A 27373-nucleotide genomic window follows, 5' to 3' on the forward strand; every position below is an offset into this window, starting at 1 on the left:
TACCAAAGAAACAAAAAAATCACACCATACATTATAAATACATTAAAAACAATAGCAAGAAAGAAAAAATCATTTGTGTCCCTATCTTGGGGTTCATTTCACTTAACATCATCTTTTATGGTCATATGTACATGGCTTTTGGCCTTTTCTGCTTGTCCTAAATTTATACTAGTTATTGCAAATAAGGGAAACCATGGGACCTATGTTTCTTTGGCTGGCTTACTTCACTTAATATAATTTTTTCCAAGTCTTTCCATTTCCTAATGTCATTCTTTCTGATGGAGGCATAGAATTCGTGTGTGTGTGTGTGTGTGTGTGTGTGTGTGTGTGTGTGTGTGTGTGTGTATGTGTATGTATACCACATTTGATCCAGTCACTACTAAGGGGCATCTGGGTTGGTTCCATATCTTAGCTATGGTAAACAAGGCTGTGATAAACATAGCTATGCTGGTAGCTTTAGTATGGCCTTGTTTGTGCTCATTTGGGTAAATGCCCAAAAGTAGGATTGCTGGGTCACAGGGAGCTCTATGTAGAGTCTTTTGAGGAATCTCCATACTGCTTTCCAAAGTGGTTGAACAAGTTTACACTCCCACCAACAATGCAGTAGGTTCCCTTCTGGCCACATCCCCTTGGTGGACTTGTTGCTCTGTCTAGCCAGCATTTGGTGTCAGTTCTTTGGATGGGCCATTGTAATAGGTGTGCCATGGTCCCTTATTGTTTTAATTTATATTTCCCTTATATGGTGTGAATCATTTTTACATGTTTATTTTGCACCTATAAATGTATTTTGGCTATTTTTTAACATCTGTAGTACATTTCCTTAATTAGGTTGGTTTTTTGTTTGTTTGTTTGTTTTTGTCAGTCATTGGGCTTGAACTCTGGGCCTGAGTGCTGTCCCTCAGCTCTTCAGCTCAAGGCTAGCACTCTAACAGTTGAGCTACAAAGCCACTTCTGATGGTTTATTGGAGATAAGAGTTTCGCGGGAGAGGTGCTCACGCCTGTTATCCTATCTACTCAGGAGGCTAAGATCTAAGGGTGGAGGTTCAATGCCAGCCTGGGCAGGAAAGTCCGTGAGACTCTTATCTCCAATAAACCACTAGAAAAACACAAGTGGCGCTGTGGCTCAAGCAGTAGAATGCTCACCTTGAGCTGAAAAGCTGAGGGACAGCGCCCAAGCACAGAGTTCAAGCCCCACGACCAACAACAACAAAAAAAGTTTCACGGAGTTTCCTGCCCGGGCTGGCTTTGAACCATGGTCCTCAGATCTCAGCTTCCTGAGTAGCTAGGATGACAGGCATGAGCTACCGGCGACCGGCTGTTGTTTTGTTTTTGTTGGTCTTTGCTGGAACTCGGGCCTGAGCACTGTCCCCAAACTCATTATTCAAGGCTAGCATTCTACCACTTTGAACACTTCCAGTTTTCTGGTGGTTCATTGGAGCTAGAAGTCTCACAGACTTTTCTGCCTGGGTTGGCTTTGAACCAAGATCTGTAGATCTCAGCTTCCTGAGTAGCTGGGATTACAGGCGTGAGCCGCCAATGCCTGGCAGTAAAGTGATTTTTTTGGTGGTTGAGGCAGGTGAATCACTGGAAGCCGAGAGTTCAAGGCTAGTCTGAGCAACACAGAAAGACATGGTCTCAAAAAGAAGCCAGCTTTTATTAATGCTTAGGGTGTGTGTGTGTGTGTGTGTGTGTGTGTGTGTGTGTGTGTGTGTGTGTGTGTGTGTGTGTGTGTGTGTGTGTGTGTGTGTGTGTGTGTGTTAGGGGTGTATGTGTGTGTGTGTGTGTGTGTGTGTGTGTGTGTGTGTGTGTTGCCAGTCTTGGGGTTTGAACTTAGGGCCTGGGTCCTGTTTCTAAGCTTCTTTTGGCTCAAGGCTAGCACTCCACCACTTGAACCACAGCTCCACTTCCAGCTTTTTTTTTTTTTTATTGTTTTTTGTAATTTCTTGGAGATGAGCATCCCACAGACTTTTCTGCCTGGGATGGCTTTGAACTGTGATCTTCAGATCTCAGCCTCCTGAGTAGGATTATAGGCCTGAACCACCAATGCTTGGCTAGTTATTAGTTACATACATACTCTTGGAGAAGCTTGTTGGGAATGATTAGACCTTGGGCCCTAAGCGGGAAACGGCTGTGGAGGTGGCCGGGGTGCTTGCTTCTCCCCAGCAACATGGCCCATGATGTGGATGAGAGTGAGTACCACCGTGTTCTTTCCTCAGATTCTGACTCTGGCTCAGATACGGACAATGGTGTGCTAACCGGAGAGACACAGTGCAAAAAGATGGGGGTAAACCTGGTACCTGCACACACACGGTGGGATGTGGGACTGGCCTCGGGCAGGAGAGATCAGCCTCCGTCTGGCACAGTGAGAGTCGCCACCAGTGCCCTCCAGTGTGCTAACCTCAGCACAGGAAGTAGCATTCCGGACCCTTGCTAGTCTTCAGGACAGACCTGTGTAACCGGGGTCGTATTCTCAGGCCCTGTCCTGCTACTGACCAGTGAGAACATCAGATAGTGCTTTGGCTCTGCTGTTCTGGACAGGTACACTAGCCTCCAGCACTTGGTTTTCCCCACATAGAAGCAGCCTGGAGAGCCTTCACTTACTCCTCTGGTTTACTGTAGGTATAGTTCTGTACCTTGGCAGTGGTTTGCTGTCTGACCACACCCCACTCCACACGCATGCTAGGCACCCTCAGTGCCTTGCAGCCTTGTCGTACGGACAGTTCTGCGCTCCACCTTTTCTTGAGTCCTAACCTCTAGGCTCAGCCACAGCCTCTGCTCTGCTGCCTAGACCCAGGCCCTTGTGCTTCTGTGGGAGGAAGGCATACTAATAAAGGTGCCAGTGCTCTTTGAGGGCCTCCGAGAGCCTCCACAGAAAGTGAAGGGCCACATCCATGTTTTGCAGTATCCACGCGCACCGGCTATCCCGTTGGCTGGGGCAGCAGGAGGACATCCACCGAGGTGTGCGCTACCAAGCAGACAGCACCCTTACCCCGTGGGCCCAGCGTTGCGTCTGGCAGGCTGACGGCACCCTCCTCGTGGGCCTGGGCCAGCAGGCTGACGGCACCCTCCTCGTGGGCCTGGGCCAGCAGGCTGACGGCACCCTCCTCGTGGGCCTGGGCCAGCAGGCTGACGGCACCCTCCTCGTGGGCCTGGGCCAGCAGGCTGACGGCACCCTCCTCGTGGGCCTGGGCCAGCAGGCTGACGGCACCCTCCTCGTGGGCCTGGGCCAGCAGGAGCCAGCGTGAGGGAGGCGAGGGCACTCCCTCCTCAGAGTCCTGCTTCTCTGTCCTTACAATGAAGCATTCCCAGAACTCGGGGGGCCTGCTGGCTGTGGGGCACGACACTGTAGCACGCTTCACCATGTTTGCCTCCCAGGCTCTAGCACAAACCCAGCAGGTGCCTGTTAATCCAGGCTCCCTGTTAAAACCTCATAGATATTATATAAAATGCTACTCCCATGTTTAAGATTTTATTGAAATAGTGCCTTATTTTATATCATTCTGGAATTTCCTTTTTCCTAATGGTTTTGAGTTTGTCCATCCATTTATATGGGTGGATTTTTTTTTTTTGTCGGTCATGGGGCCTGAACTCTGGGCCTGGGCGCTGTCCCTCGGCTCTTCAGCTCAAGGCTAGCGCTCTACCACTTGAGCCACAGCGCCACTTCCAGCTTTTTGCTTTTTGCTTATGTGGTGCTGAGGAATCGAACCCAGGGCCTCAGGCATGCAAGGCAAGCGCTCTACCACTGAGCCACCTTCCCAGCCCCCGCCTCCATTCATTTTTATACTATTTGGTTTCCTATTTGTGAGCACTCCACAGAAGGCATTGGCTCATGTGTTCTCAGTCAGTGGACTGTGAGGCTACTGTTCAGAAACAAGACATGTACACAGTGCCTTCCGATATCCAAGAGCCGCTGCCCAGTGTGCCTTCATGCTTACCAGATGGTGCCAGGTTGCTTTCCTGGTTCATTCTCAGTTTTCTTTGTGTGTGGCTGCAGGTACAGCCGCAGGGCGTCATCCCTGCCCTTCCCAGTACTGGGCTTCCTCAGCCTGTTTCTCTCCTGCAACTCTGTGGTGTGACGTGTTACGCTTCCCACCTCCTCTCTGTTCCACTGCCCTGCCCTCATCTTTGGCTTCTGCCCAGCCTGTTTAATCCTCGTCTCTGCTGTATCCTCCTGTTCTTCAGGAGCGATGCTCTCCTGTGAGGGTAAGTACCTGAAAGAGATCGTAGTGTGTGCTCACGGAAAGAGGGGTCCCCTGTCCTCGCACTCGCTTCCCTGAGCCTGACTGCCGGCACACACGGGCAGAGGCTGCGGTCAGAGCACCTCTCCCTGGAGAGGCCCAGCTGGTCACAAAACCAGGGAGCCACTCATTGAACCCACCCAAGGCTTTCTGTTGTGTGTGGGGCCAGAAAACAGGACAGTTTCCAATGCAGATCTTGGTGGCAGGCCTGTGCTGATCTTGGCTCTGCCATGCCCTCAGTCCTGAGACTAACCTGAGCTAGCTGACTGGGCCCTGCTCCCCCCAGCTGGAGCGGACGCTGGAGAACACGGCCATGCGTGCCCAGAGACAGCTGACCCTACTGCACAGGAAGAGGGGCCTGTGCCAGCCACGCCATGGAGCGGCTCAACACGCAGAGCTGGAGCTCTGGCCACCTGCACCTCCGCTGCCCACGCCCTGTCTTCCCCAGGAGGAGCTTGCCCAAGCTGGTGAGACCTGGTGGGCTTGGGCCCCAACTGCACCCTCCTCTCATCTCTTACCTCGTGCTTGTGCATTCAGCATCATCTCCCTCTTCCTGTTGCCCAGCATTGGAGCTCTGTGAGCTCTGGTTCGGAAGCTTGCCTGTGCTGCTTCTGAACTCTCTACAAGCCTGTTTGCTTGATCATGACTTTGGTTTTCTTGGGCCCCCGAAGAGTCCTGTGTCTGCAGATGAGGGGAGGTTCATCCAGGTGGAGCCTGGGGACCAGTGAATCCAGAAAGATGGGACTGATGGGCCAGGAGGTAACCAGGGACTAAGCTGAAAATTTCACTTTCAGCAGAGACCACCCCTCACCCCACCCAGCAGAAGCTGGCACCACCCTTGGTACCTCTTCCTGAGAGGGCCCTTGGTCCACCGGCCCAGAGGGGAGGGGAGGGGACCACTGGGGCTGTCCCATGCCTCAACTTAGTCACAGTGTCCTGGCGACTGCGTCTCTGGCTAGGACCTGGCAGGGCCATTCCTGTGGGAACGCCTCCGAGGGGCTTGCATCCTCTAGCGACTGCGTCTCTGGCTAGGACCTGGCAGGGTCATTCCTGTGGGAACGCCTCCGAGGGGCTTGCATCCTCTAGCGACTGCGTCTCTGGCTAGGACCTGGCAGGGCCATTCCTGTGGGAACGCCTCCGAGGGGCTTGCATCCTCTAGCGACTGCGTCTCTGGCTAGGACCTGGCAGGGTCATTCCTGTGGGAACGCCTCTGAGGGGCTTGCATCCTCTAGCAGCTCAGCAGTTTCCTCCGGGCAAGCTTGCTCTCTCCTCAGTGACCCTAGGTTGCTGTGGGCAAGTGCCATGGGACTGTGTTCTGGAGAGGAGAGGACCATCGGTGCGGAGTGAAGAGGCCCCCCAGTCGGTGAGGTTTCTGCACAAGCATGTCATCTTTCAGCTCTTCTCAGGTGGAGATGTACGCGTGTCTTCCAGAGGCCTCCAGACCGGCACTTGGGCTTCTCCCGCTTGGCACAGGTGCTGACGGGCAATGCCATCACCTTGGTTCTTGGAGGAGGGGGCGCAAGGTGAGCCCTGCAGCCAGGTGCCGCTCCACTTGCACGTGCAGGCGATGGTTACCCCACAGGTGACAGGAGCGGGGGGGGACCCTAAGAGCACAGCGGGCTCTGTCCTCTTCAGGAGAGTCCCCATGAGTGGCGGGGTGCGGCTGGCATCTGAAGCCCCTGGGTGCACATGTGCGGGCAGACCCAGAATGCCCAGGGTTTGTTGTTGCCAACTGGATAAGACAATGTGTCTCAGATTGTCTTTGCTTAGAAGCGTTGACTTGCTGGTTAGCCGCTGCTGACTCTTCTTCTGAAGACAGTCTGTTCTTTTTTTTGCCAGTGTCCCCAGTGGGATCCCAGCGAGCTTCTTTCTATGTTAACAGTGCTGTATAGAGTATATATTCTCACAAACTAGACACGTTTAAAGGATCTATTGCCCAAACAGTTCCTACCTTGAGTTGTTGTCTGACTCTTGCCACCCCTCTTCTGAACTTTAAGGGAAATGGAGGCGAGGAGCGTGTGTGACAGGGTGAGACCCTGTGCATGCTGCTGCACCTCCCCAGGAGCTGGCCTGCCAAGGCCGTCCTGGGCTTTGTGCTTCTGGGAACTGCGGCGGGCACTGCGGCGGCCTGGCAGGGTACGCAGGAGCCGGGTGCTGTACGGAGCCAGGGCCTCCCAGCTCTGACACCCCACTCTACCCGGGGATGAAATGATAGCACCAGACTCACTTAGTTGGGATCCCAGGGTCTGGAAGCCTTCCACCTCACTCTTCCCCTGGTGTCTTATGACACTTGTATGTATGTTTGGAAGACTGGTCTGGAGGGAGAGAGGCTCACGTCCTCTCCGTGCATCCAGAGAGCAGGGAATTAGAGCAATTGGATCTAAACCCTTGCCTGGCATCTGGGCTAGATTTACTGCATTTTGAATTATAGTGGCCTTTTTAAGATTCTGCGCATTCATTTTTGCCCGTTCTGGGGTTTGTACTAAGGGCCTCCTCCTTGCTTGTGTTGTACTGCACCAGCACCTTTGGCCCATACCTCTATCTTGTTTTGTTTTTGCCAGTCCTGGGGCTTGAACTCAGCCTGAGAGCCATCTCTGAGCCGCTTTTGCTCAAGGGTAAGCACTCTACCACTTGAGCCACAATGCCACTTCTGGCCTTTTTGAGTGGTTTATTGGAGATAAGAGTGTCATGGGCTTTCCTACCCAGGCTGACTTCAAACCATGATCCAGATCTCAGCTCCCTGAATAGCTAGGATTACAGGCATGAGCCACTGGCACCTGGCTCAGCCTTTTTTTTCTGATTATTTTGGAGATAGAGTCTGAAGGACTTTTCTTCTTGGGCTGCCTTCAAACCCACATTCTTGATCTCAGCCTCCCAAGTAGCCCGTATTACAAGCGTGAGCCACTGGTGCTAAGCTGAAAACGGCGTATTAATCAAGGTACACTTAAAAGTCATGTGATTCTGTAAGGCATACTAAAAAAAAAAAAAGCATTCCTCTGTCTATCCCAACCACAGTGCCAGATCTAGAGATTTCCCAGAACTGTTCACTTCCAGGTTTTTTGTGGTCAGCTGCTTCCCTGCATTTCTAAATAGTATTCCCATTGGCCTAGTTGTGTGGCCTTTTTGGCTTTAGGTAGCTGGCTTCCTAGCCCTGCGGCTTGTGTCCGTCTGTGCACCTCTGCATCGTGCATCTGTTGCTCTACCTCCCACCCCAGCTACAGCCCCTACGTGTCCAGCCATGGCTTAGCTCTGAAAGAATCACACCACCATGACGCCACACAGCCAGCGCTGGCTGGACACGCAGGGACTATTCTAGGAGCCTCATGTGTCCTTTTGTCTTCCTTCTTTACTGAGCAGACGGATGTGCACGCGACGGATGTGTACCTGTGCTGTGCTCCCCTATGCCTTTGTTGATGAGCACTGTCTGCCTGCCTCTACCTTTCAGCTCCTTGGGTACTTCGAGGACGGCTGTGTGTGCGATAACTGTGTCTGGAGTCTCTGTTGTCTGGTTTTCCTGTGGGTCCACTTTTGCTGTCTGTTTTCCCCCTTCCCCTGGCCTTATGGTCATGCAGTCTTTTCTTCTGGTAATGACTGGTAGTTTTCGGTTCAGTAGCACACATTTGGCATGAAGATGGTAACAATTATTTGAGGCTCTGGATGGTAACTTCAGTCTGGGTTTGAAGATACTCTGAGCTGGATTCCTGGTTTCTGTGAGGCTAGTCCTTGTCCAGTTTGCCCTTCTAGGTATTTACTAGGACCTCTCCTTTTCAGCCTGTTGGTGTCCCAAGTGTTTATGGGTAGAAGAGCCCCCACAGTGGTGCGCCCTGGCTGTGTTCCTCCTCCCCATCTCAGACCAGAGTCTCCTCAGCATCTCCAGATAGAATTTTAAATTACGTTGAGATTTCCTCTCTGAGCCAGCATCTTTGCACCATTGTGTAGGAAACTGAGGAGGGACGTGCAGGCAGCCATGGGCATCAGACTCTAGGTCATATGGAGGGGCACAGCTCTACGGTTGGCCTGGAAATACTTCTCTGTGTTTCTGCTGGTGAAGAGGCTGTGCCCAAGTGGGCGTTCTCAGGGCCCTGGCAGAATGTGGCATCCCTGTGGACATGGTTGGAGGGACCTCTGTTGGGGCCTTCATGGGCACCCTGTATTCTGAGGAGCGGAGATGTAGGTCTGGGCCAAGCAGTGGGCAGCGGTGAGTCCAGCGTCACGGATTTGCAGGCCTCATGGGAGTCCCAGGAAAGAAAGGGTGTGGCTAGGGTAGGAGGTGGTCTGAGATTCCTTGTGGGAAATGATCTAGTGGGGACCAGGTCCCCGCTGGGGGAGGTCACTGAGGGACAGCATGGTTAGACATTGCTACTCAGGAGGAGGTGGTGTTACAATCCCCATAAATGATAGTTTGGGGATGGGGGCAGCAGAGGCCTAGGACTGGTCAGGAGTGGAGAGTAGTAAGGTGGAGGAAGGGAGGCCCGGCCTGGAGTTTCTATGACAAACATGGCAGGGTGAACAGCTTCAGATCAGCTATGGGGGTCAGTCCAGCAGGCTTGGGAGTCCCCTCATTGCCTTGTCCTTGCCCTGGATGATTTAGGAGGGGAGAGCATTACCTTGACATGAATCAGACCATGGAGGGGTGGGGCGCAGGTTGCATACCACAGCGAAGATGTGAGCCACTTTGACCAGTAGCCTGGCCTCGTCATAAATGGATGCCAGAATGCAACATCAAGTACCGAATCAAAGGCAACACCAGCTGCCCAGCAGGCAGGTGGCTCACGGCCCTCTCTGCCCGGGCTGCTCCTGTGAAGTAAATGGTGCCTTGCTGAAACCATGCGTGGGATCAAACGCAGTCGTGTTCTACTTTTTAAAGGAAAAAAAAACGGTGATGCTCTATGTTTAAGCTGAGGAATGGACTGCCTGCTGCATTCCCAAGGACGCTGACATCCCGACTCTTCTCTGTCATGATTGCCCATCACCCCTTCGTGTGACCATCAGGAGAGAGGGCCTCTGGGTACCCTGCACCTTAGTGATGTGGCAGTGGTCTCTAGGGATGCCCCCCCCCCAGCAGTGACTGCAGGGGACGGTGGCATAGGACAGCTTAGTGAGCAACCCTGGCTGAGACCAGCTCAGGGCTGAGGAAGATCCTCTCCCTTCCCTCCCCTGCTGGTCTAGGAGAAGCCTGGGCAGGTTGGGCTGGCCCTTCCATCATCCTGAATGGAGCTGTGTGTCCCTCCCAGGGTAGCCACCCTGCAGGGATCTCTTGCTGGCCAGGATGGTCGTGGAGCTGTGCACCTGCCTAGTTGCCATGTGGTGAGCTGGTGCAGTGGGGCTGAGCAGGGCTTCCTTGAGAACAGATTGAGGCCCTGCATGGCATCTCCCAGTTCTCTGCGTCTCTGTTGGGTTGATCACTCAATTGTCTTCAAACAGGGAGGTTCCTCACTCTACATGAGAAATGAGCTCTGGACTGAGGGCCGTTCTGGCTGCTGGCCCTCCCGCATTTGTTGCTCTACCTTGCCTGGAGCTATCTGTGCCAAGCCGGCAGCTCTGGATGGACCCTCAGGGCAGGAGGGTGCTCTAGAACTCTCTAAAGCCGGGCTGGTAAATCCTGCCCGAGAACGAGAGGGAACATGGGACCCGGGACCTGGGCTCCATGGGAACGTGTCCCATCTTTTAGGCCTCCACTCACTTTGCGTCTCAAGCCATGGCATATGTGCCCCTAGGGTCAGATGATCTGGGCCTGAGGGTGTTCCCACAGCTGGAGGCATAAGCATACATACGCTCCTATGCTGCTCTAGCCAGGGCGCGTGAGCCCTTTGTAGAGGTCTCCTTTGTCTCCAGAGCATGACATTGATGATGAAGACCGTGCTGGACCTGCCCTACCCAATCACGTCTGTGTTCTCTGGGGCTGGCTTCAACAGCAGCAGCTGCAGCATCTTCTGGAACCAGCAGATCGAGGTGCACTGCCCAGAGATGCCCTCAGGATAACAACTACGTGGGGCTTTTGTGGCTGCTCAGGACCCTCCCATCCCTCCTTACCCACGGTGGCCTTGGGCAAGCCTGGTCAGTGCAGAGTGGGGGGGACCGCCGGAGAGCTCCCCCCGACCCGTCCTCCCCACAGGACCTGTGGGGGGGGGAGCCCAGGAGAGCTCCCCCTGACCCGTCCTCCCCCCAGGACCTGTGGTGGGGGAGGAGCCCAGGAGAGCTCCCCCTGACCCGTCCTCCCCCCAGGACCTGTGGGGGGTGGGGAGGAGCTTCAGAGAGTTCCCCCCACCCGTCCTCCCCCCAGGACCTGTGGGGGGTGGGGAGGAGCTTCAGAGAATTCCCCCCACCCATCCTCCCCCCAGGACCTGTGGGGGGTGGGGAGGAGCTTCAGAGAGTTCCCCCCACCCGTCCTCCCCCCAGGACCTGTGGGGGGTGGGGAGGAGCTTCAGAGAGTTCCCCCCTCCCTCCAGCCCATCCCCCCCCCCACCTGTGGCTTCCCTACTTTGGCATCACCGCTGACGTCACAGCCTCTACCGAGCGGGCCCACACAGAGGGTAAGCACTCCTCCCACCAGGCGGGCCAGCAGGTGGGCTAGGGCATGAACAGGCCCAGGAGGATGGACAGGAAAGGCAGCCATCCTGTGAGGTTGTGGAGGGTGCTGAGGGCCTTACAAAGGAAGCAAGGGTCAGACGGAGGGTAGAGGACGTCCTGCCTTGGACTCTGGACATGAGGAGCAGGACAGAGGGACCTGGGGGAGGGGGGTGGATAGAGATGAGGGCTAAGTCTGATGTCTAGCCACCCCAGGGAAAGGCCCCTGAGATCTCCCTGCGTAAGTCCCTTCAGGGATGAGGGGTCCCTTTAGTGGTGGGTGGTCTGGCTACTGAGCCTGCTGCCCGCCCTGGAGGTGGGACCTATCAGCTCTCAGACTGACCAAGGCGAGACAGGACAGGAGCCCACCGTGGGCAGGCACAGGCCTCCCTATCCCCTTCACCAGGCCCTCTAACCTCTCAGGCTCTCTGCGGAGGGATGTGTGTGCCAGCAGGTCCCCCTCGGGCTGCATGCCCCGCTCTGCGACCCTGAGGATGGACACATGGGGTCACGCCCCGAGAGTAGGGCAGTACCCACGGCTCCGTGGCCACCCGCCCTGCCTGCCTGCCGCGCCGCCCCCGTCAGGAAGGCTGGGGTGGCACACGTTTTCCTCAGAGTGTGCCAAGGGAAAATGTCAGGCTGGAGCAGAGCACAGAGACATGCACGCATGTGCACACGCATGCGTGTGTACAGTCTACCACCAGCATATGGTTCTGCCTGCTAGCACAGCAGCACACAGAACAAAGGCCAAGTAGACAACTAGAAGCAATTACGTTCCATCTGTACCCACAGTCAGGAACTAACAGACGGCAGGTGTGTGAGCTGTGGGTGAGGCCAGACCTGTAACCTGTTAGACCACAGGGCCAAAACAGTTCTGCTGCGCATGATAGCCCCACGGCTGGGGCACGGGGACCTCCTGCCTCCAGGAGCCCAGGAGGAATGCTGGGCACCTCGGGCCTCGGGAGGGAGGGCCTGGCCCCACACCCCTCCCCCAGTTCTGCCTCACCCCCTGGTCTGCTGCGGCCTTTATCCCCTGCGCTGGTGACCTCCTCTTCTCATAGCAGATGTGGCCAGGTCTATGTGAGCAGCCGGGACAAGACAAACCTTACAAATTACGGTGATGCCCTGTCCGGGTAGTGGCTGCTTTGGAAATGGTGGAACCCTTTGGCCACAAAAGTCAAGGTAAAGTGGTACCAGATGCGCTGCAGTGGCCTCCCTGGGCTATGTGTGCTGCGTCCGGCAGCTAGAGATGGTGAAGAATAGCAGCTACGGTGAGTACCTGCGCCCCCTGTCGACGGTGCAGCGCCCTGGACTTTGTCAGGTCTGAGATCTGTGTGAGTGTCAGCTCCTGGTGCAGGGGCTGTGGGCGTAGCTGGTGGAGGTCTGCGCTGATGGCTGCCCCTCAACCTGAGAGCGTGAGAAGGAGCAGGCTTCTCACCTCCTCACAGCTTCCTGCTCTGTGCACAGGAAGTGGGGTACCAGCATGGACCAATGGTGTTTGACATCTGGGTTCGGAATGGTGTGCTAGAGAAGATGCTTCAAGACCAGCAGGGGACAAGCAAGAGGAAGGCCTGCGCGGTGGGAGAGGGCAGGGCCTCCTCTGAGGATGTGGGGCCAAGGGTCTGGTCCAGCTGAGGTCCACCTTGGACCATGTTGGTGTGCTTGCGTGCTCACCCCAGCCTCTGGGTGGCCTGCACCGGACAGCACACTGAGCAGAGGCTTCTCTCTGCCGTGCTTCAGGTCCTCACCTGCCCCAATGCCTCCTTCACGGACCTTGCTGAGACTGGGTCACGCATTGAGCCAGCCAAGGCAGCTGCCATGGTTGGTGAGTTGGACGCTCCAGGAGTGGGCCTGCACAGAGCCTGGCTAGATCCAAGCTGCCCACGGGCCTTCATTCTTGCCCCGTACGAAGTTACCCACATTTGGGCTACAGCAGCCAGTACTGCCCCATTCTATGAAGACCCTGAGACCCTTGGCCTGGCACAGGTCTCCACAGCCGTGGGACAGCTCCCCCAGGCCTCTCCCTCATTCACAGCATAGACTGGAGAGAAAGCCACCTCAGCCTCCCCGGCCCAGCCAGGGATGGGAGTGCGGACTGCCCAACTTCAGAGCCTGCAAGGACAGACTGGCCGGATCCATGCAGAGGCTCTGCAGTGAGGGTTGTTGGCCAGGGGCCCACCCCACAGCAAAACAACATGTCCTGAGAGATGCCCTTGAGGCTGTCCACAGCAAGAGGACCCAGACACTGAGCCTTCCGTGTGCTGGCCAGGGCGCAGCGTCTGCCCATGGAGGCCTGTTACGGGCATCAGCCCCAGATCTGGTTGACAGTGTGTGAAGAGGGCCAGCTCCTTCCATGTCTTTGTGGAGGACCCACCAGTATTGGGGCGGAGGCTTCCCACGGCAAAGACGTCTTGTGCCACGGTGCCTGGCCTGCAGCAGCTGTTTCCAGCAGCCCCGTGGCGGATGGCTGTCTTGTGGGAGAGGAGAAGCGAGTCTGTGGGCCTCCATTTCAGCCGTGACACAGCCAGCCCCCTGGGGGGACCCGCGCTGCCCTGCCTTCTGCTCCAGAGTCTGACTTCCAGACTGAGCGCGAGGAGCAGGTGCCAGGTGTCCCCCAGCGCGGGGAGGAGCTCCTCCAGGGCGGCCTCCACCCTGGGCACGAGCTCGGGTCCTGGCGTCTGCCCCACACCGGGCCGCGGGGCCCAGGGCCAGCCTCGCAGGCCAGGGCGACCCTCTGGTTTGCTCCCAGGAGGAGGGGCCCCTCCCTGGGCGCCAGGACCCCCCGGACCCCCGCGCTCCCCCCACCCCACACATGCCCCGAAGGCCCCCTCCGGCCCGCGAGGCCATTCCCCGGCCGGGCGCAGGCGCAGGCCGGTGCGCCCCGCTTCCCCGGGTCCCGGGCCGGGTCCGGAGACCGGCGTGGGCTGGTCACTAGAGTTCCACCAGCGACCAGTGGTCGTGCCGAGAGCAGGTGGCCCGGCCCACCCGGCCTCCGCCAGCCCCGCGGGGCGGTGGTGGGCGGGAGGGAAGCAGCTCCAGCCCCGCCCCCCTGCGTCGCGGGGCGGGGCGCCGGAGCCCCGCCCAGGCCTGCGTCACGGGGCGGGGCGCTGCGTCACGGGGCGGGGCCCGGGCCTCCGGTGGGCAGTGCGCTCTGCGGGCCGCAGATCGCAGCGTGACCAGCGCGGCCATGCGGGGCCCGCGTCCGATCCCGCGCGCAGCCCTGAGCCCCAGACCGAGCGCGACCCCCGGCGCGGCGCGGCTCCCCCGGCGGAGGCGGCGGGCGCGGGGCGCGCTCTGAGGCCCGGGGGATGCGCCGCCGCCGCCGCAGCCATGGGCGCCGCCGCCTCCCGGAGGAGGGCGCTGAGGAGCGAGGCCATGTCCTCCGTGGCGGCCAAAGTGCGGTGAGTGCGGGCGGCCGGCGCGCCGCCCGAGCCCGCGGGGCGCCCCGAGGGCCGGGCTCCCGGGCGGGCCGTGCCGGGCGGGCCTGCGGCGCTGACCCGCCCCCCGCCCCCCGCAGGGCAGCCCGAGCGTTCGGAGAGTACCTGTCCCAGAGTCACCCTGAGAACCGCAACGGGGCAGGTAGGGGCGCGTGAGGCGGCTGTGCGGGGGGGGGGGCTCTGCCCCGCGCGCGCCCCGCATCCGCAGGGCTGGCGCCCGCGCACCCGGCCCCGCGCTCAGCAGAGCCCAGCCACCCGTCACCATGGCACCCCCGGCCCGGCCGTTGGCATGGCAGCGGGCCTCCTGGCACCCCCAGGGCTGCGCCGCCGTCTCCGGGGCCAGCTGGTGGGGGGGAGGGGAGGAGCTGGCACCGGCGCATGGGTGCGCCTGCGCCAGGGCAGGGGTGGCCCGCCTGTTCTGTTCGGCAGTAGCCCGGCCTCCCCCTCTGTTTCTCTCCCTCCTTCCCTTTCTCTCCCTCCCTCTCCCTCCCTCCCTCCCCCCTCCCTCATCCCTTCTCCCCCTCCTCTCTGTCTCTGTCTTTCCTGTGTCTCTCTCTCTCTCTCATACACATATGCACACGCACACATGCAAGGGCCTCAGGCTCAGGCAGGAGTAGGAGACTTGGAAATACCTTTCCTGAAATCACCGGGACCAAGGTTTCCGCAGCCCCAGCCCCCACATCAGGCTAGTGCCTGCTGGGTACTCCTTGCCATCCTCATCCGGAGGCTGGGAGGGCTAGCCATCAGGCTAGGAGCTAGCATCAGGCTGGGGGGCTAGCCATCAGGCTGCAGGCTTACAGACGCCTCTTCCCCAGATCACCTGCTGGCTGACGCCTACTCTGGCCACGAGGGGTCCCCTGAGATGCAGCCCGCCCCCCAGAACAAGCGCCGCCTCTCCCTCATCTCCAACGGCCGCTATGAGGGCAGCCTCTCAGAAGAGGCTGCTGGTGGGGAAGCGGCCGCAGAGGGCCCCCAGCCCCGCGTGTACACCATCTCTGGGGAGCCCACCCTGCTGCCCAACCCTGAGGCCGAGTCGATTGAGCTGGCTGTGGTGAAGGGGCGGCGGCAACGAGCACGGCACCCCCACCACCATAGCCAGCCCCTGCGCGCCAGCCCCGGCAGCAGCCGCGAGGACGTCAGCAGGGCATGCCAGAGCTGGGCAGGCAGCCGCCAGGGCTCGAAGGAGTGCCCTGGATGTGCCCAGCCGCCCCCCGGGCCCTCCCCGCAAGCCTTTGGGCTGGAGCAGCCACCTCTGCCCGAGGCCCCCGGCCGCCGCAAGAAACTAGAGAGGATGTGCAGCGTGGATCGAGTGTCTGGTGAGAGGGCCTGGCTCAGGCATGAGCAGGCACGGGGGCATGCTGGGATCACCCAGATCATAGTGTGAAAGTGGAAGTTGGGATTCAGTTCCTCCCCTGGGTGCCACAGGCTCACATCTGTAATCCAAGCTACTCGGGAGGCTCACATTTAGAGGATCAAGGCTCAAAGCTGGCCTGAACAGAAAACTCCAAGAGACTTCAGAAAATCATGGGCTGAGATCACAGGATCATGGTTCAAAGCCAGCCTAGCAAGAATAGTCTAGAGATAAAGACTCAATCTCCACTTAATAACCAGAAAGGTAGAACAGAGCTGTGGCTCAAGTGGTACAGTGCCAGCCAATGAGTGAAAAAGCCAAGCAAGAGCCTAAAGCCTAAAGTTCAAGCCCTAGCACTGGCATGTGTGCGCATGCGCACACACACAGAGCCAAGCTAGAGGAACGACTCAAGTGTGGCGGAACACAAGCGGAGCAAGTGCCAGTCCCTGAGTTCCAGCCCTGGTATTGGCAAAAACAAAAACCCTCAGGCTCCTACTGCCACCCAACCCCGTGAACGGTGGCCCCCCCCACAGTGCTTTAGCAAAATCCTTGCCAGTCCTCCTCAGTGGCTTCTCCCTCCCAGCCCTTGTCCAGAACTGCTTCCTGGGAAAAGGAGCCTGGGAGGAAGGATAGACAGAGCCTACAGCTCAACTGGAAGATTGGACTGTTGGCAACTCTAGAGAGCTGTCTAGGGCCGGGGCCGGAAGACCCTGGGAGCCGCCTCTCCCTGCAGCACTGTTTCCCTGGATGGGCCACCAGGCTCCTGCCCTAGGATCCAGACCACTCCAGACAGGACTGTGGGAAGGGGAGCGTCTTCAAATTGTTCTCCACTCTCAGCCAGGGCCTCTAGCTTATTCGGGTGGGAGTCTCAAGGTGGGAAGCATCTGGCTAGCTGATACCTAAGATGTCTCAAAGGAGACAAAATGCATCCTTTTCACATACTTCTGGAGACAGACCACATTTTGAAAATGTTCCTCAGGTTGAGCAGCTAAAGGGAGAATTAAAACAGAAATGAAAGCCTGAGGTTTTGAGGGTAAATGCTGAGTGGGGCCTACATGGAGACTCTGCCAGCTTCCTCCCTGTTGGGAGAGGACCAGGTATCCTGCCGCCTTGACCCTGCTGCCGCTGGTCCCCTGGACTTGACAGGGAGGGGTCAGGCATCAGGACCCTTGTCTACGCTAGCCACAGACTGTTTCTCTCTGTCTTCCAGATGAGGGCCCCATCCGAACCTGGTTCCCCAAGGAAAACCTTTTCCGCTTCCAGACAGCAACCACAACTATGCAAGCGTGAGTGGAGTGTCTGCCACAAGGGTCCAGTGCCAGTCTGCCTCCTTCTGTGCTCAAGAAAGACTGACAGCCCTACTCCTGTGGCCTCTGAACAGCCGCATGCTCCGTCATATTGGCAGGCCAGGCTGAGGCTGAGTCTGGGGGGGGTGCTGGTGCCCTACCCCCTCTTCTCCCTGTGCCTCCTCACTTCCCTCCCCCATGGCCCCCCACAGACCTGCACAGCCCCTGTGGCTGCCTCAGGGAACCCAGCCTTGAGCTGTCACTGGTGGCACTGGTGGGGTCCGTGGGATGGGGGTGTCTGGGCCTCGTGTGTGCTCTAAACCACAGCCTGTGTGTTTCATGGCCCACACATGATTGACCCAGCGGGTCTTCTGGGAGTCAGCCTTTGCTGCTGGGCCCCCATGCTAAACCCAAAGCAGAAGCCCACCCTCTGCTGCAGAGGTCTGGCCTCTGCAGGTCCAGCCCCCAGCCACTCTGCTCCAGCCCTGCCAGAGCTAGCCCCCAGCCCAGCACAGGTCCAGCCCCCAGCCACTCAGCCACTCTGCTCCAGCCCTGCCAGAGCTAGCCCCCAGCCACTCAGCCACTCCCAGCACTGCCAGAGCTAGCCCCCAGCCCAGCACAGGTCCAGCCCCCAGCCACTCAGCCACTCCCAGCCCTGCCAGAGCTAGCCCCCAGCCCAGCACAGGTCCAGCCCCCAGCCACTCAGCCACTCCCAGCCCTGCCAGAGCTAGTCCCCAGCCACTCAGCCACTCCCAGCCCTGCCAGAGCTAGCCCCCAGCCCAGCACGTGTCCCCTTCCCCAGTGACAGAGGGGACAAACCCAGAGCCCCTGAGGCGGAGGGAAGCCTGGGATGCAGGCTCACTGTGTCTTCTCTCCCACGCTGCCTCTTCCTGCTGTGGCTTCAGCATTTCGTAAGTACCCCACTGGGCGCGTGCGTAAGGACACAGCCATGGTCCCGGGGGACATCCCGGGACCTGGGCCTTCCCTGTGAGGAGTGCCGAGCCACGCGGGCTCCCGTGGGCAGCCAGGCGCTCCCTGTCCCCGTCTGTCAGTCTGTCAGGAGCTGGTCCTCAGACACCCGCCGGGTCCTCTGTGTGTCCCTCTGTCCCCGTGTCTGTGTCCCTCCTGCCTCCAGTCAGGGGCAGTGCTGACTTGCGGCGGTTTCCCAGGGTGTTTAGGGGCTACGCGGAGAGGAAGCGCCGGAAACGGGAGAATGATTCCGCGTCTGTAATCCAGAGGTAGGGCCTGCCAGTCACTCGCCACCAGGGTCTGTCTCTGGCCAGGGCCTCCTGGTCCTGACAGGCCTGGGGGGAAGGGTGGTGGCGACCACTGGCCGGGCCCTGCCCAGGGTCTGTCTCTGGCCGGGCCAGGGCCTCCTGGTCCTGACAGGCCTGGGGGGAAGGGTGGTGGCGATCACTGGCCGGGCCCTGCCCTGGGGACGTGGCAGGAAGGAGAGGCAAGTGGCCAGGCTGCATGTCAGCATGTGGACCCACGCTTTGAGGGTGATTGACAGTTGGACTGCATCCAGCTCACCCACATGCTTGTCCAGACCCGGAGCCCACCACAGTGGGGCCTGGCAAGTCCTGCCCTTCCCGCTCCCACTGATGCAGAGTGTGCCTGAGAGGATTGTCTGTCCATCTTGGACGTGGATCCTTGGCAGGGCACAAAGTTTGGTGGGAGGGGCTCCCGTGGGCGCCAGGTCAACCAGGGATGGAGCATACAGGCTGGCCTGGCTGCTGCAGGGGAAGGGGGGGGAAGCGTCAGCCTCTGCGATGGGGGGCCCAATGGGGCCGGGGTGGGCCCAGCCCCAGGGAAAAGGTACCCGGAACCTGTGCATGCAGCGATGCCTGCCTGAAGTCTCAGCAAGAGCAAAACTGGTGGGAAAGAGTCACGTCACAGGAGCTGCCCCTCTGTTCTGGAACAAAGAGGAGTCTAGAGGGGGTTCAGCAGGATGTTGTCCAGGGTGGGACTTGCCTTTGCATGGCAAAGGAAGGAGAGAGAGGGTCAGGGCGGTGGAGTGAAGGAGAGTAGGGTTCTGGGGTAGGCCTCTGGCCTGCGTGCCGAGGAGAGAGCATTGAGCCTTTGTGTCTTCAGGGCCAGGTGGGCAGGCACTGAGGCCCGTGCTTCTTGGCCCTTATCAGACCTGTGCTTTTTCTACCCTAGAAATTTTCGAAAACACCTGCGCATGGTCGGCAGTCGGAGGGTGAAGGCCCAGAGTAAGACCTGGGGGTGGGGGCGGGGGCAGGGCAGCCCTGCGCTTGGCACCTGGGGCTTTTCCTGGGCCTGGCCGCCTGTGCAGACCCACACCCTGGACCTGCTCCCGCCGCAGGCTTTGCCCTGCTCCCTGCTGGCCCAGGCCCGCTTTCCGCTGGCCTGTCCCAGCCTTGGGCTCTCCGCTGGGCTTGCCTCTCACAGTCCCTACCTTTGACAGGTCCACCTCCTGTCCACACCTGCACGCACGCTGTTCCCTTCAGGCCCCACCCCCAGACCCCTCCCTCAGGAATAGTCCTGAACCATCTCCACCTCTGCCCCGGGCCAGCCACTCCAGAGTCAGTATCCTGGGCCAGCGCAGCCCGTGGCCCTGCCCAGCTCACGAGCTTCCTCCTCCTCCCTGCTCTCCCCTGGACCCCTAGCCTAGGGTCTGAGTCAGCTCTGCTCCATCTGCTCCAGCCCCCGGCTGGCTAATAGGGCTTTTGCTCTCACCACAGCGTTCGCTGAGCGGCGCGAGCGGAGCTTCAGCCGGTCCTGGAGCGACCCCACCCCCACGAGAGCCGACACTTCCCACGACTCCCGAGACAGTAGGTGTCTGGACCTAAGGCAGCCCACCCCCCCAGAGACCTCCCCAGGCCCAGCCCACCCCCCCCAGAGACCCCCCCAGAGACCCCCCAGAGATCCCCCCAGGCCCCACCCATACTCCAAAGAGACCCTCCCAGGCCCAGCCCACCCCCACCAGAGACCCCCCCAGGCCCAGCCCACCCCCCCAGAGACCCCCCCAGGCCCAGCCCACCCCCCAGAGACCCCCTCAGAGATCCCCCCAGGCCCCACCCATACCCCAAAGAGACCCCCCCCCGGCCCAGCCCACCCCCACCAGAGACCCCCCTAGAGGCCCCCCCCAGGCCCAGCCCACCCCCACCAGAGACCCTCAGGCCCAGCCCACCCCCACCAGAGACCCTCCCACCAGAGACCCCCAGGCCCAGCCCACCCCCACCAGACACCCCCCAGGCCCAGCCCACCCCCACCAGAGACCCCCAGGCCCAGTCCACCCCCACCAGAGACCCCCCCAAGCCCAGCCTACCTCCACCAGAGATCCCTCTAGCCCAGCCCACCTCCCACCAGAGACCCCCAGGCCCAGCCCACCTCCCACCAGAGACCCCCAGGCCCAGCCCACCCCCACCAGAGACCCCCCCCAGGCCCAGCCTACCTCCACCAGAGACCCCCCCCAGGCCCAGCCCACCCCCACCAGAGACCACCCCCAGGCCCAGCCCACCTCCTACCAGAGACCCCCCCCAGGCCCAGCCCACCCCCACCAGAGACCCCCCCCAGGCCCAGCCCACCCCCACCAGAGACGCCCCCCAGGCCCAGCCTACCCCCACCAGAGACCCCCCCAGGCCCAGCCCACCTCCTACCAGAGACCCCCCCCAAGCCCAGCCCACCTCCTACCAGAGATCCCTCTAGCCCAGCCCACCTCCCACCAGAGACCCTCTAGGCCCATCCCACCCCCACCAGAGACCCCCCCAGGCCCAGCCTACCCCCACCAGAGACCCCCAGGCCCAGCCCACCCCCACCAGAGACCCCCAGGCCCAGCCCACCCCCACCAGAGAACCCCAGGCCCAGCCCACCCCCACCAGAGACTCCCAGGCCCAGCCCACCCCCCCAGAGAACCTCCCCAGGCCCAGCCCTGCCAAGGTCTCATGACAGTACTGCTAGGCTTCTGCGCTTATGCTGACTGAGCCTCAGTTTACCTCTCTGTGAGATGGGGATGCCTGGCATCTTCAGTCTCTTAGGAGGGGTTAACTAAGGGACCCAGATTGCAGTCATAATGGGCAACAGTGGGCAGCGACCTTGCTCCGTTGTGCGGCTTGGGCTCTGGGTGGTGGGCCTCGGTCCGGGTGACCCCTCCTGCCTCCCAGGCAGTGATCTGCAGAGCTCACACTGCACCCTGGACGAGGCCTGTGAGGACCTAGACTGGGACACGGAGAAGGGCCTGGAGGCCGTGGCCTGCGACACTGAGGGTTTCTTACCACCCAAGGTCATGGTAAGCCTGGCTTCTAGGGCCTTCTCCATGCCCTTTCCTCCGACTTCCCTGTCTGGGGGCGGGGCTCTCACTTTTGCTATAGGAGGGTCTTAGGGCCTACACTTTGACCATGGTGGGGAGCGGGGGCAGGACTTCACCTTGGCTTAGGCTCTGCCTTACTCTGCAGGTCATAGGGACTGCACCTTGGCTATGGGGTGTCTTTTATTTGGTTTTGGGGGTTTGCCGGGTTCACACTGCTGCCCAGCTCTGGGATGGACTGAGCACTGAGCAACACCTGTCTCTCCAGCTCATCTCCTCCAAGGTGCCAAAAGCTGAGTACATCCCCACCATCATCCGCAGGGACGATCCCTCCATCATCCCTATTCTCTACGTGAGTGCCTATGCCTCCATCATCCCCATTCATTACCTGAGCACCTGTCCCTCCATCATCCCTGTTCTCTATGTGAGTGCCTATGCCTCCATCATCCCTGTTCTCTATGTGAGCGCCTGTCCCTCCATCATCCCTGTTCTCTATGTGAGTGCCTGTCCCTCTATCATCCCTGTTCTTTATGTGAGTGCCTGTCCCTCCATCATCCCTGTTCTCTATGTGAGTGCCTATGCCTCCATCATCCCCATTCATTACCTGAGCACCTGTCCCTCCATCATCCCTGTTCTCTATGTGAGTGCCTATGCCTCCATCATCCCCATTCATTACCTGAACACCTGTCCCTCCATCATCCCTGTTCTCTACATGAGTGCCTGTCCCTCCATCATCCCTGTTCTCTATGTGAGCGCCTGTCTCTATCATCCCTGTTCTCTATGTGAGCGCCTGTCCCTCCATCATCCCTGTTCTCTATGTGAGTGCCTGTCCCTATCATCCCTGTTCTCTACATGAATGCCTGTCTCTATCATCCCTGTTCTCTACATGAGTGCCTGTCCCTCCATCATCCCTGTTCTCTATGTGAGTGCCTGTCTCTATCATCCCTGTTCTCTATGTGAGTGCCTGTCCTTATCATCCCTGTTCTCTACATGAGTGCCTGTCCCTCCATCATCCCTGTTCTCTATGTGAGTGCCTGTCTCTATCATCCCTGTTCTCTATGTGAGTGCCTGTCCTTATCATCCCTGTTCTCTACATGAATGCCTGTCCCTCCATCATCCCTGTTCTCTACATGAGTGCCTGTCTCTATCATCCCTGTTCTCTATGTGAGCGCCTGTCTCTATCATCCCTGTTCTCTATGTGAGTGCCTGTCCCTCCATCATCCCTGTTCTCTATGTGAGTGCCTGTCTCTATCATCCCTGTTCTCTATGTGAGCGCCTGTCCTTATCATCCCTGTTCTCTATGTGAGTGCCTGTCCCTCTATCATCCCTGTTCTCTATGTGAGTGCCTGTCCCTCCATCATCCCTGTTCTCTATGTGAGTGCCTGTCCCTCTATCATCCCTGTTCTCTATGTGAGTGCCTGTCCCTCCATCATCCCTGTTCTCTACATGAGCGCCTGTCCCTATCATCCCTGTTCTCTACATGAGTGCCTGTCTCTATCATCCCTGTTCTCTATGTGAGCGCCTGTCCCTATCATCCCTGTTCTCTGTGAGTGCCTGTCCCTCCATCATCCCTGTTCTCTACGTGAGTGCCTGTCTCTATCATCCCTGTTCTCTACATGAGTGCCTGTCTCTTATCATCCCTGTTCTCTATATGAGTGTCTGTCTCTATCATCCCTGTTCTCTGTGAGTGCCTGTCCCTCCATCATCCCTGTTCTCTACGTGAGCGCCTGTCTCTATCATCCCTGTTCTCTATATGAGTGCCTGTCTCTATCATCCCTGTTCTCTATATGACTGCCTGTCCCTCCATCATCCCTGTTCTCTATGTGAGTGCCTGTCTCTATCATCCCTGTTCTCTATGTGAGCGCCTGTCCCTATCATCCCTGTTCTCTGTGAGTGCCTGTCCCTCCATCATCCCTGTTCTCTACATGAGTGCCTGTCCCTCTGTCATCCATTCTCTATATGAATGCTTGCCCTGCCTGCCCATTCTCATGTAGACCCTAGGGTGCTAGTCCCTCCTGCCCTTTTGCTGTAGGCCTACCTCCCTGGTACCCAAGTGCCTGGTGGGGGGCTCCCAGGATCTCTGACTTGTGCCCTGTCTGTTCCTAGGACCACGAGCACGCCACCTTCGAGGACATCCTGGGTAGGTGGCCTCGGCCCCAGTCATTTGCTGGTGGGAAGGTGGCCCTTTGTGAGGAGGCGAGGGGTGGCACTTACCATTCTTTTTCCACAGAGGAGATAGAGAAGAAACTGAATGTCTATCATAAGGGAGCCAAGATCTGGAAGATGCTGATTTTCTGCCAGGTACTCTCCATGCCCTCTTGTTAGAGGAGGCCAGTGTAGCCATGAAGGCAAGCCCAGGGTCACATGCGTGTCTGTGTTATGGGAGGCAGGGTCTGCATACACGTGTGCTGTGTGTGGACACCTCATGCAGCCTCTCTGGCCCCTGGAGGCCTAACCATGGCCTCTTACAGGGAGGCCCTGGACATCTCTATTTGCTCAAGAACAAGGTCGCCACGTTTGCCAAAGTGGAGAAGGAAGAGGACATGATCCAGTAAGTGGGGGCAGGAGAGGGCTGGGCCCCATGGCACACCTTCCAAGAACTAGCACCACAATGTCCCCTGCGGAGCTCAGCCCTGGAAGCCTGGGGCCTGGACTGAGGCCTGAGACCCGCACTCCCCCTCCAGCTTCTGGAAACGCCTGAGCCGCCTGATGAGCAAAGTGAACCCCGAGCCGAATGTCGTCCACATCATGGGCTGCTACATCTTGGGGAACCCCAACGGGGAGAAGGTAGGGGGCCAAGCCTGGGTGAAGAGGGGAACGGGCTGAGCTGGGCTGGAGGTGCAGACCCCTGACCCCACACAACCAGACCCTCTAACCCGACACTCACAGCCGGACCCCCTAACCCCACACTCACGGCCAGACCCCCTGACTCCACACTCACAGCCAGACCTGACCCCACACTCACAGCCAGACCTCCTGACCCCACACTCACAGCCAGACCTCCTGACCCCACATAGCCAGACCTCCTGACCCCACACCCACAGCCAGAACTCCTGACCCCACACTCACAGCCAGACCCCCTAACCCCACACTCACAGCCAGACCCCCTGACCCCACAATCACAGCCAGACCTCCTGACCCCCCACAACCAGACCCTCTAACCCCACACAGCCAAACCCCCTGACCCCACACTCACAGCCAGACCCCCTGACCCCACACTCACAGCCAGACCCTCTAACCCCACACAGCCAAACCCCCTGACCCCACACTCACAGCCAGACCCCCTGACCCCACACTCACAGCCAGACCCCCTGACCCCACACTCACAGCCAGACCCCCTGACCCCACACTCACAGCCAGACCTCCTGACCCCACACTCACAGCCAGACCCCCTGACCCCACACTCACAGCCAGACCCCCTGACCCCACACTCACAGCCAGACCCCCTGACTCCACACTCACAGCCAGACCCCCTGACCCCACACAACCAGACCCTCTAACCCCACACTCACAGCCAGACCTCTGACCCCACTCTCACAGCCAGACCTCTGACCCCACTCTCACAGCCGCCTCCTCTTGCAGCTTTTCCAGAACCTCAGGACCCTCATGACCCCTTACCGGGTCACCTTTGAGTCTCCCCTGGAGCTGTCTGCCCAAGGTGAGTTAGCCCGGGATGGAGCAGAGGGACCACTACAGGCCTGTACCCTGCAGCCCCAGCCCTGGGGGTCACAGCAGGCCCATCCCCGAGCCCAAGCCCAGGACGCCCTCTCCCCAGGGAAGCAGATGATCGAGACTTACTTTGACTTCCGCCTGTACCGCCTGTGGAAGAGCCGCCAGCACTCGAAGCTGCTGGACTTTGACGACGTCCTGTGAGGCGCACAGGCCGCGCCCAGTGCCACGGACGCCTGCCCTGGTCCGGGAAGCACAGGGCGGTGCGGCCCATCGCTGGTCCAGAGCCTCTTCAGGGACCCTCAGGACGCTGCTCAGGTCCTGCTCGGGGCCTGGTCCTGGCGGCGCCAGTGGGCCACAGAGCCTTCAGTCCTGAGGGCCTGGAGGGACGGTGGACTCCTGGTGGCCAGGCACTGACCTGCCCCGCCTCGCCTGGAGGCAGCAGTGTTGAGAATCCCCTACGTGGGGTTATAGAAATAAGTGCAATTTTTACAGCCCTGAAACAGTTAGAAGGGAAGCCGAGTTGCTAGCTATCTGGTTCAGCTCTGTGCCAGGCGCCACAGGGCTCAGCCCCGTGTGTCTTCAGGTCTCTCTCCAGCCCCTCAGCCCTGCCGTATTTGATCACCAGCACCAGGGTGGCCCCTACGCGTGACACAGCGCTGCCCCGCTGCCCAGCCTGGCCCTGGCCACTCCGGCCAGCGGTCAGCTCCCACCCCTCTTGCCGCCCGCTGCTCACTCTGACCTCAGTCGACACCGGGCCTGGCGAGGGGCAGCCTGGGCAGAAGGAAAAGCCTGGCCCCCTCTTCTTGTTGGGGGCGCTGGGTTGGCGCCCCCACCTCCAAGCCCACTCATCTCCTCACCGCTGCTGAGTTCAGCTTTTGCCAGCCCCAGCCTGGAGGGCCTGGGCCCCGGCCCAGAGGCTCGGCAGGGGCCCGGCAGGGCCTGGCAGGACCTGAGCCCGACGGCCAGACTCGCTGAGCTGGGCAGTGCGGTCTGGACCCAGCACCGGCCCAAGAGCTGAGTCGCTGGCTGGCTGTGGGGGTCCCTTGTATATAGTTGGGGTTTGGGGGCTGGCCCCCCTTTTTCAGAGCCTGGGGCCCGAGGGCACCTGGCTGTGCCCCTGGCCAAGGGGGTGGGGGCTGGGCTCTGAACAGTGTACGATGTCCCCTAGAGTGACCATTAAACCTGACCCTCTGCTGCGGCCAGTGTCTGCTCGCTGGCCTCATGTCCTGGGCCAGGCTGGGGAGCGCAGTTCTGAGCGTGCCGGGCATGGGGGAGGAGAGGGGCGGGGCAGAAAGGCCCTTGGGGAGGGCTCCCTCAGCCCTGCGACAACTCCACCCGGACATGGCAGAAGGCTGGCCACAGGTGGAGGGCGTCTGGCAGCCCTGGGCACAGAGCCCAGGCAGCCGCAGGCCGGGCCCCCCGGGGAGGCTCCACGGTGGTCCACGGCCCACCCCATCCTGTCCTGTCCCGCTACTGAACTCACCACCCAGGCCCTGGAAGAGCATCCAGACCTCCCTGTGGCCTCAGGCCCTGCCACCCCAGGGCTGGCTGCGCCGAAGCCCCCATGCCGCCTCTGCCCAGAGCACCGGAGGTGTGGCAAGAAGAGACCACTCCATGGGGCTGGGAAGGTGGCTCAGTGGAGAGCGCTTGCCTTGCATGCCTGAGGCCCTGGGTTCCATTCCTCAGCACCACATAAGCAAAAAGAAAAAAGCCAGAAGTGGCGCTGTGGCTCTAGCTGTGGCACTAGCCTTGAGCTGAAGAGCTGAGGGACAGCGCCCAGGCCCAGAGTTCAAGCCCCACGACAGGACCCAAAAAAAAAAAGAGACCACTCCACTCTGTGCATCTCCATGCCCACTGGGGGCTGGGGGAGAAGGCGCCAGAGGTGAGGGTGGGGTCCGCAAGGTGCTCCTGGGCCCCCAAGCACCCACCCACCCACTGCCTGCTGCAGTGGGAACAAGGGCAGCCGAGCAGACAGGTGGGCAGCAGTCCTGGCCACGCGGAGGACAGCCCAGTGTGTCCTTTCCCAGCTGCGCCCAGGGCACAGGCTCAGCCAGACCCGAGGCCAGTGACCCCAAGCATGCCACGCTGCAAGGGTCAGTGCCTCGAGACACCACCACAACTGGAAGGTGGTATGCCCCTCCCTCCACACACACCCCTCCCTCCACACACACCCCTCCCTCCACACACACACACACACACACACACCCCTCCCTCCACACACACCCCCACCCTCCACACACACACACACACACACACACACCCCTCCCTCCACACACACACCCCTCCACACACACACACCCCTCCCTCCACACACACCCCTCCCTCCACACACACACACACACACACACACCCCTCCCTCCACACACACCCCACCCTACACACACACACACACACACACCCCTCCCTACACACACACCCCACCCTCCACACACACACACCCCTCCCTCTACACACCCCTCCCTCCACACACACACACCCCTCCCTCCACACACACACACCCCTCCCTCCACACACACACACCCCTCCCTCTACACACACACCCCTCCCTC

At 59.6% G+C, this 27373-nt stretch overlaps 2 protein-coding genes across 7 annotated transcripts in view; both read left to right on the forward strand.

The window, feature by feature from the left end:
* Pnpla7 (patatin like phospholipase domain containing 7) overlaps window positions 1–13423 on the forward strand; it is a 61686-nt gene extending 48263 nt beyond the window's left edge. The window contains 14 exon segments of the mRNA XM_042672659.1: window positions 2473–2538; window positions 2903–3071; window positions 4525–4595; window positions 4597–4705; window positions 5645–5655; window positions 5657–5761; window positions 8290–8402; window positions 8405–8436; window positions 10074–10207; window positions 11870–11993; window positions 11995–12145; window positions 12277–12383; window positions 12546–12634; window positions 13374–13423. Of these exon segments, the coding sequence (XP_042528593.1) occupies window positions 2473–2538; window positions 2903–3071; window positions 4525–4595; window positions 4597–4705; window positions 5645–5655; window positions 5657–5761; window positions 8290–8402; window positions 8405–8436; window positions 10074–10207; window positions 11870–11993; window positions 11995–12145; window positions 12277–12383; window positions 12546–12634; window positions 13374–13380 (1288 nt within the window). The 3' untranslated portion in view covers window positions 13381–13423.
* Window positions 13424–13937: 514 nt separating this feature from the next.
* Nsmf (NMDA receptor synaptonuclear signaling and neuronal migration factor) lies at window positions 13938–25671 on the forward strand. 6 transcript variants are annotated; one of them, XM_042672674.1, is made up of 16 exons: window positions 13938–14206; window positions 14323–14384; window positions 15058–15558; window positions 16804–16879; window positions 17785–17790; window positions 18049–18117; window positions 19043–19095; window positions 19588–19677; window positions 21010–21134; window positions 21421–21504; window positions 23259–23292; window positions 23383–23453; window positions 23624–23703; window positions 23837–23939; window positions 24735–24810; window positions 24928–25671. In XM_042672674.1, the coding sequence occupies exons 1-16, from the start codon at window positions 14136–14138 to the stop codon at window positions 25023–25025; spliced, it is 1599 nt and encodes a 532-aa protein (XP_042528608.1). In that variant the 5' UTR covers window positions 13938–14135; the 3' UTR covers window positions 25026–25671. The 6 variants fall into 6 exon arrangements, with proteins under 6 accessions (XP_042528608.1, XP_042528610.1, XP_042528613.1 ...); XM_042672676.1 differs by having other exon boundaries at window positions 24936–25671; XM_042672679.1 differs by having other exon boundaries at window positions 15058–15360.
* Window positions 25672–27373: the final 1702 nt, after the last annotated feature.

The sequence above is a fragment of the Dipodomys spectabilis genome, unplaced genomic scaffold, assembly GCF_019054845.1.
Source record: "Dipodomys spectabilis isolate Male_0828 unplaced genomic scaffold, ASM1905484v1 ptg000756l, whole genome shotgun sequence".
Taxonomy (NCBI): domain Eukaryota; kingdom Metazoa; phylum Chordata; class Mammalia; order Rodentia; family Heteromyidae; genus Dipodomys; species Dipodomys spectabilis.

Bases quoted from the DNA above. Each gene is read 5' to 3' on its own strand.
- Nsmf (XM_042672674.1), top strand. From the start codon at position 14,136: ATGGGCGCCGCCGCCTCCCGGAGGAGGGCGCTGAGGAGCGAGGCCATG. The intron at 15,559-16,803 runs GTGAGAGGGCCT...TCTGTCTTCCAG, and splicing joins CAGCGTGGATCGAGTGTCTG to ATGAGGGCCCCATCCGAACC. The intron at 18,118-19,042 runs GTAGGGCCTGCC...TTTCTACCCTAG, and splicing joins TCCGCGTCTGTAATCCAGAG to AAATTTTCGAAAACACCTGC.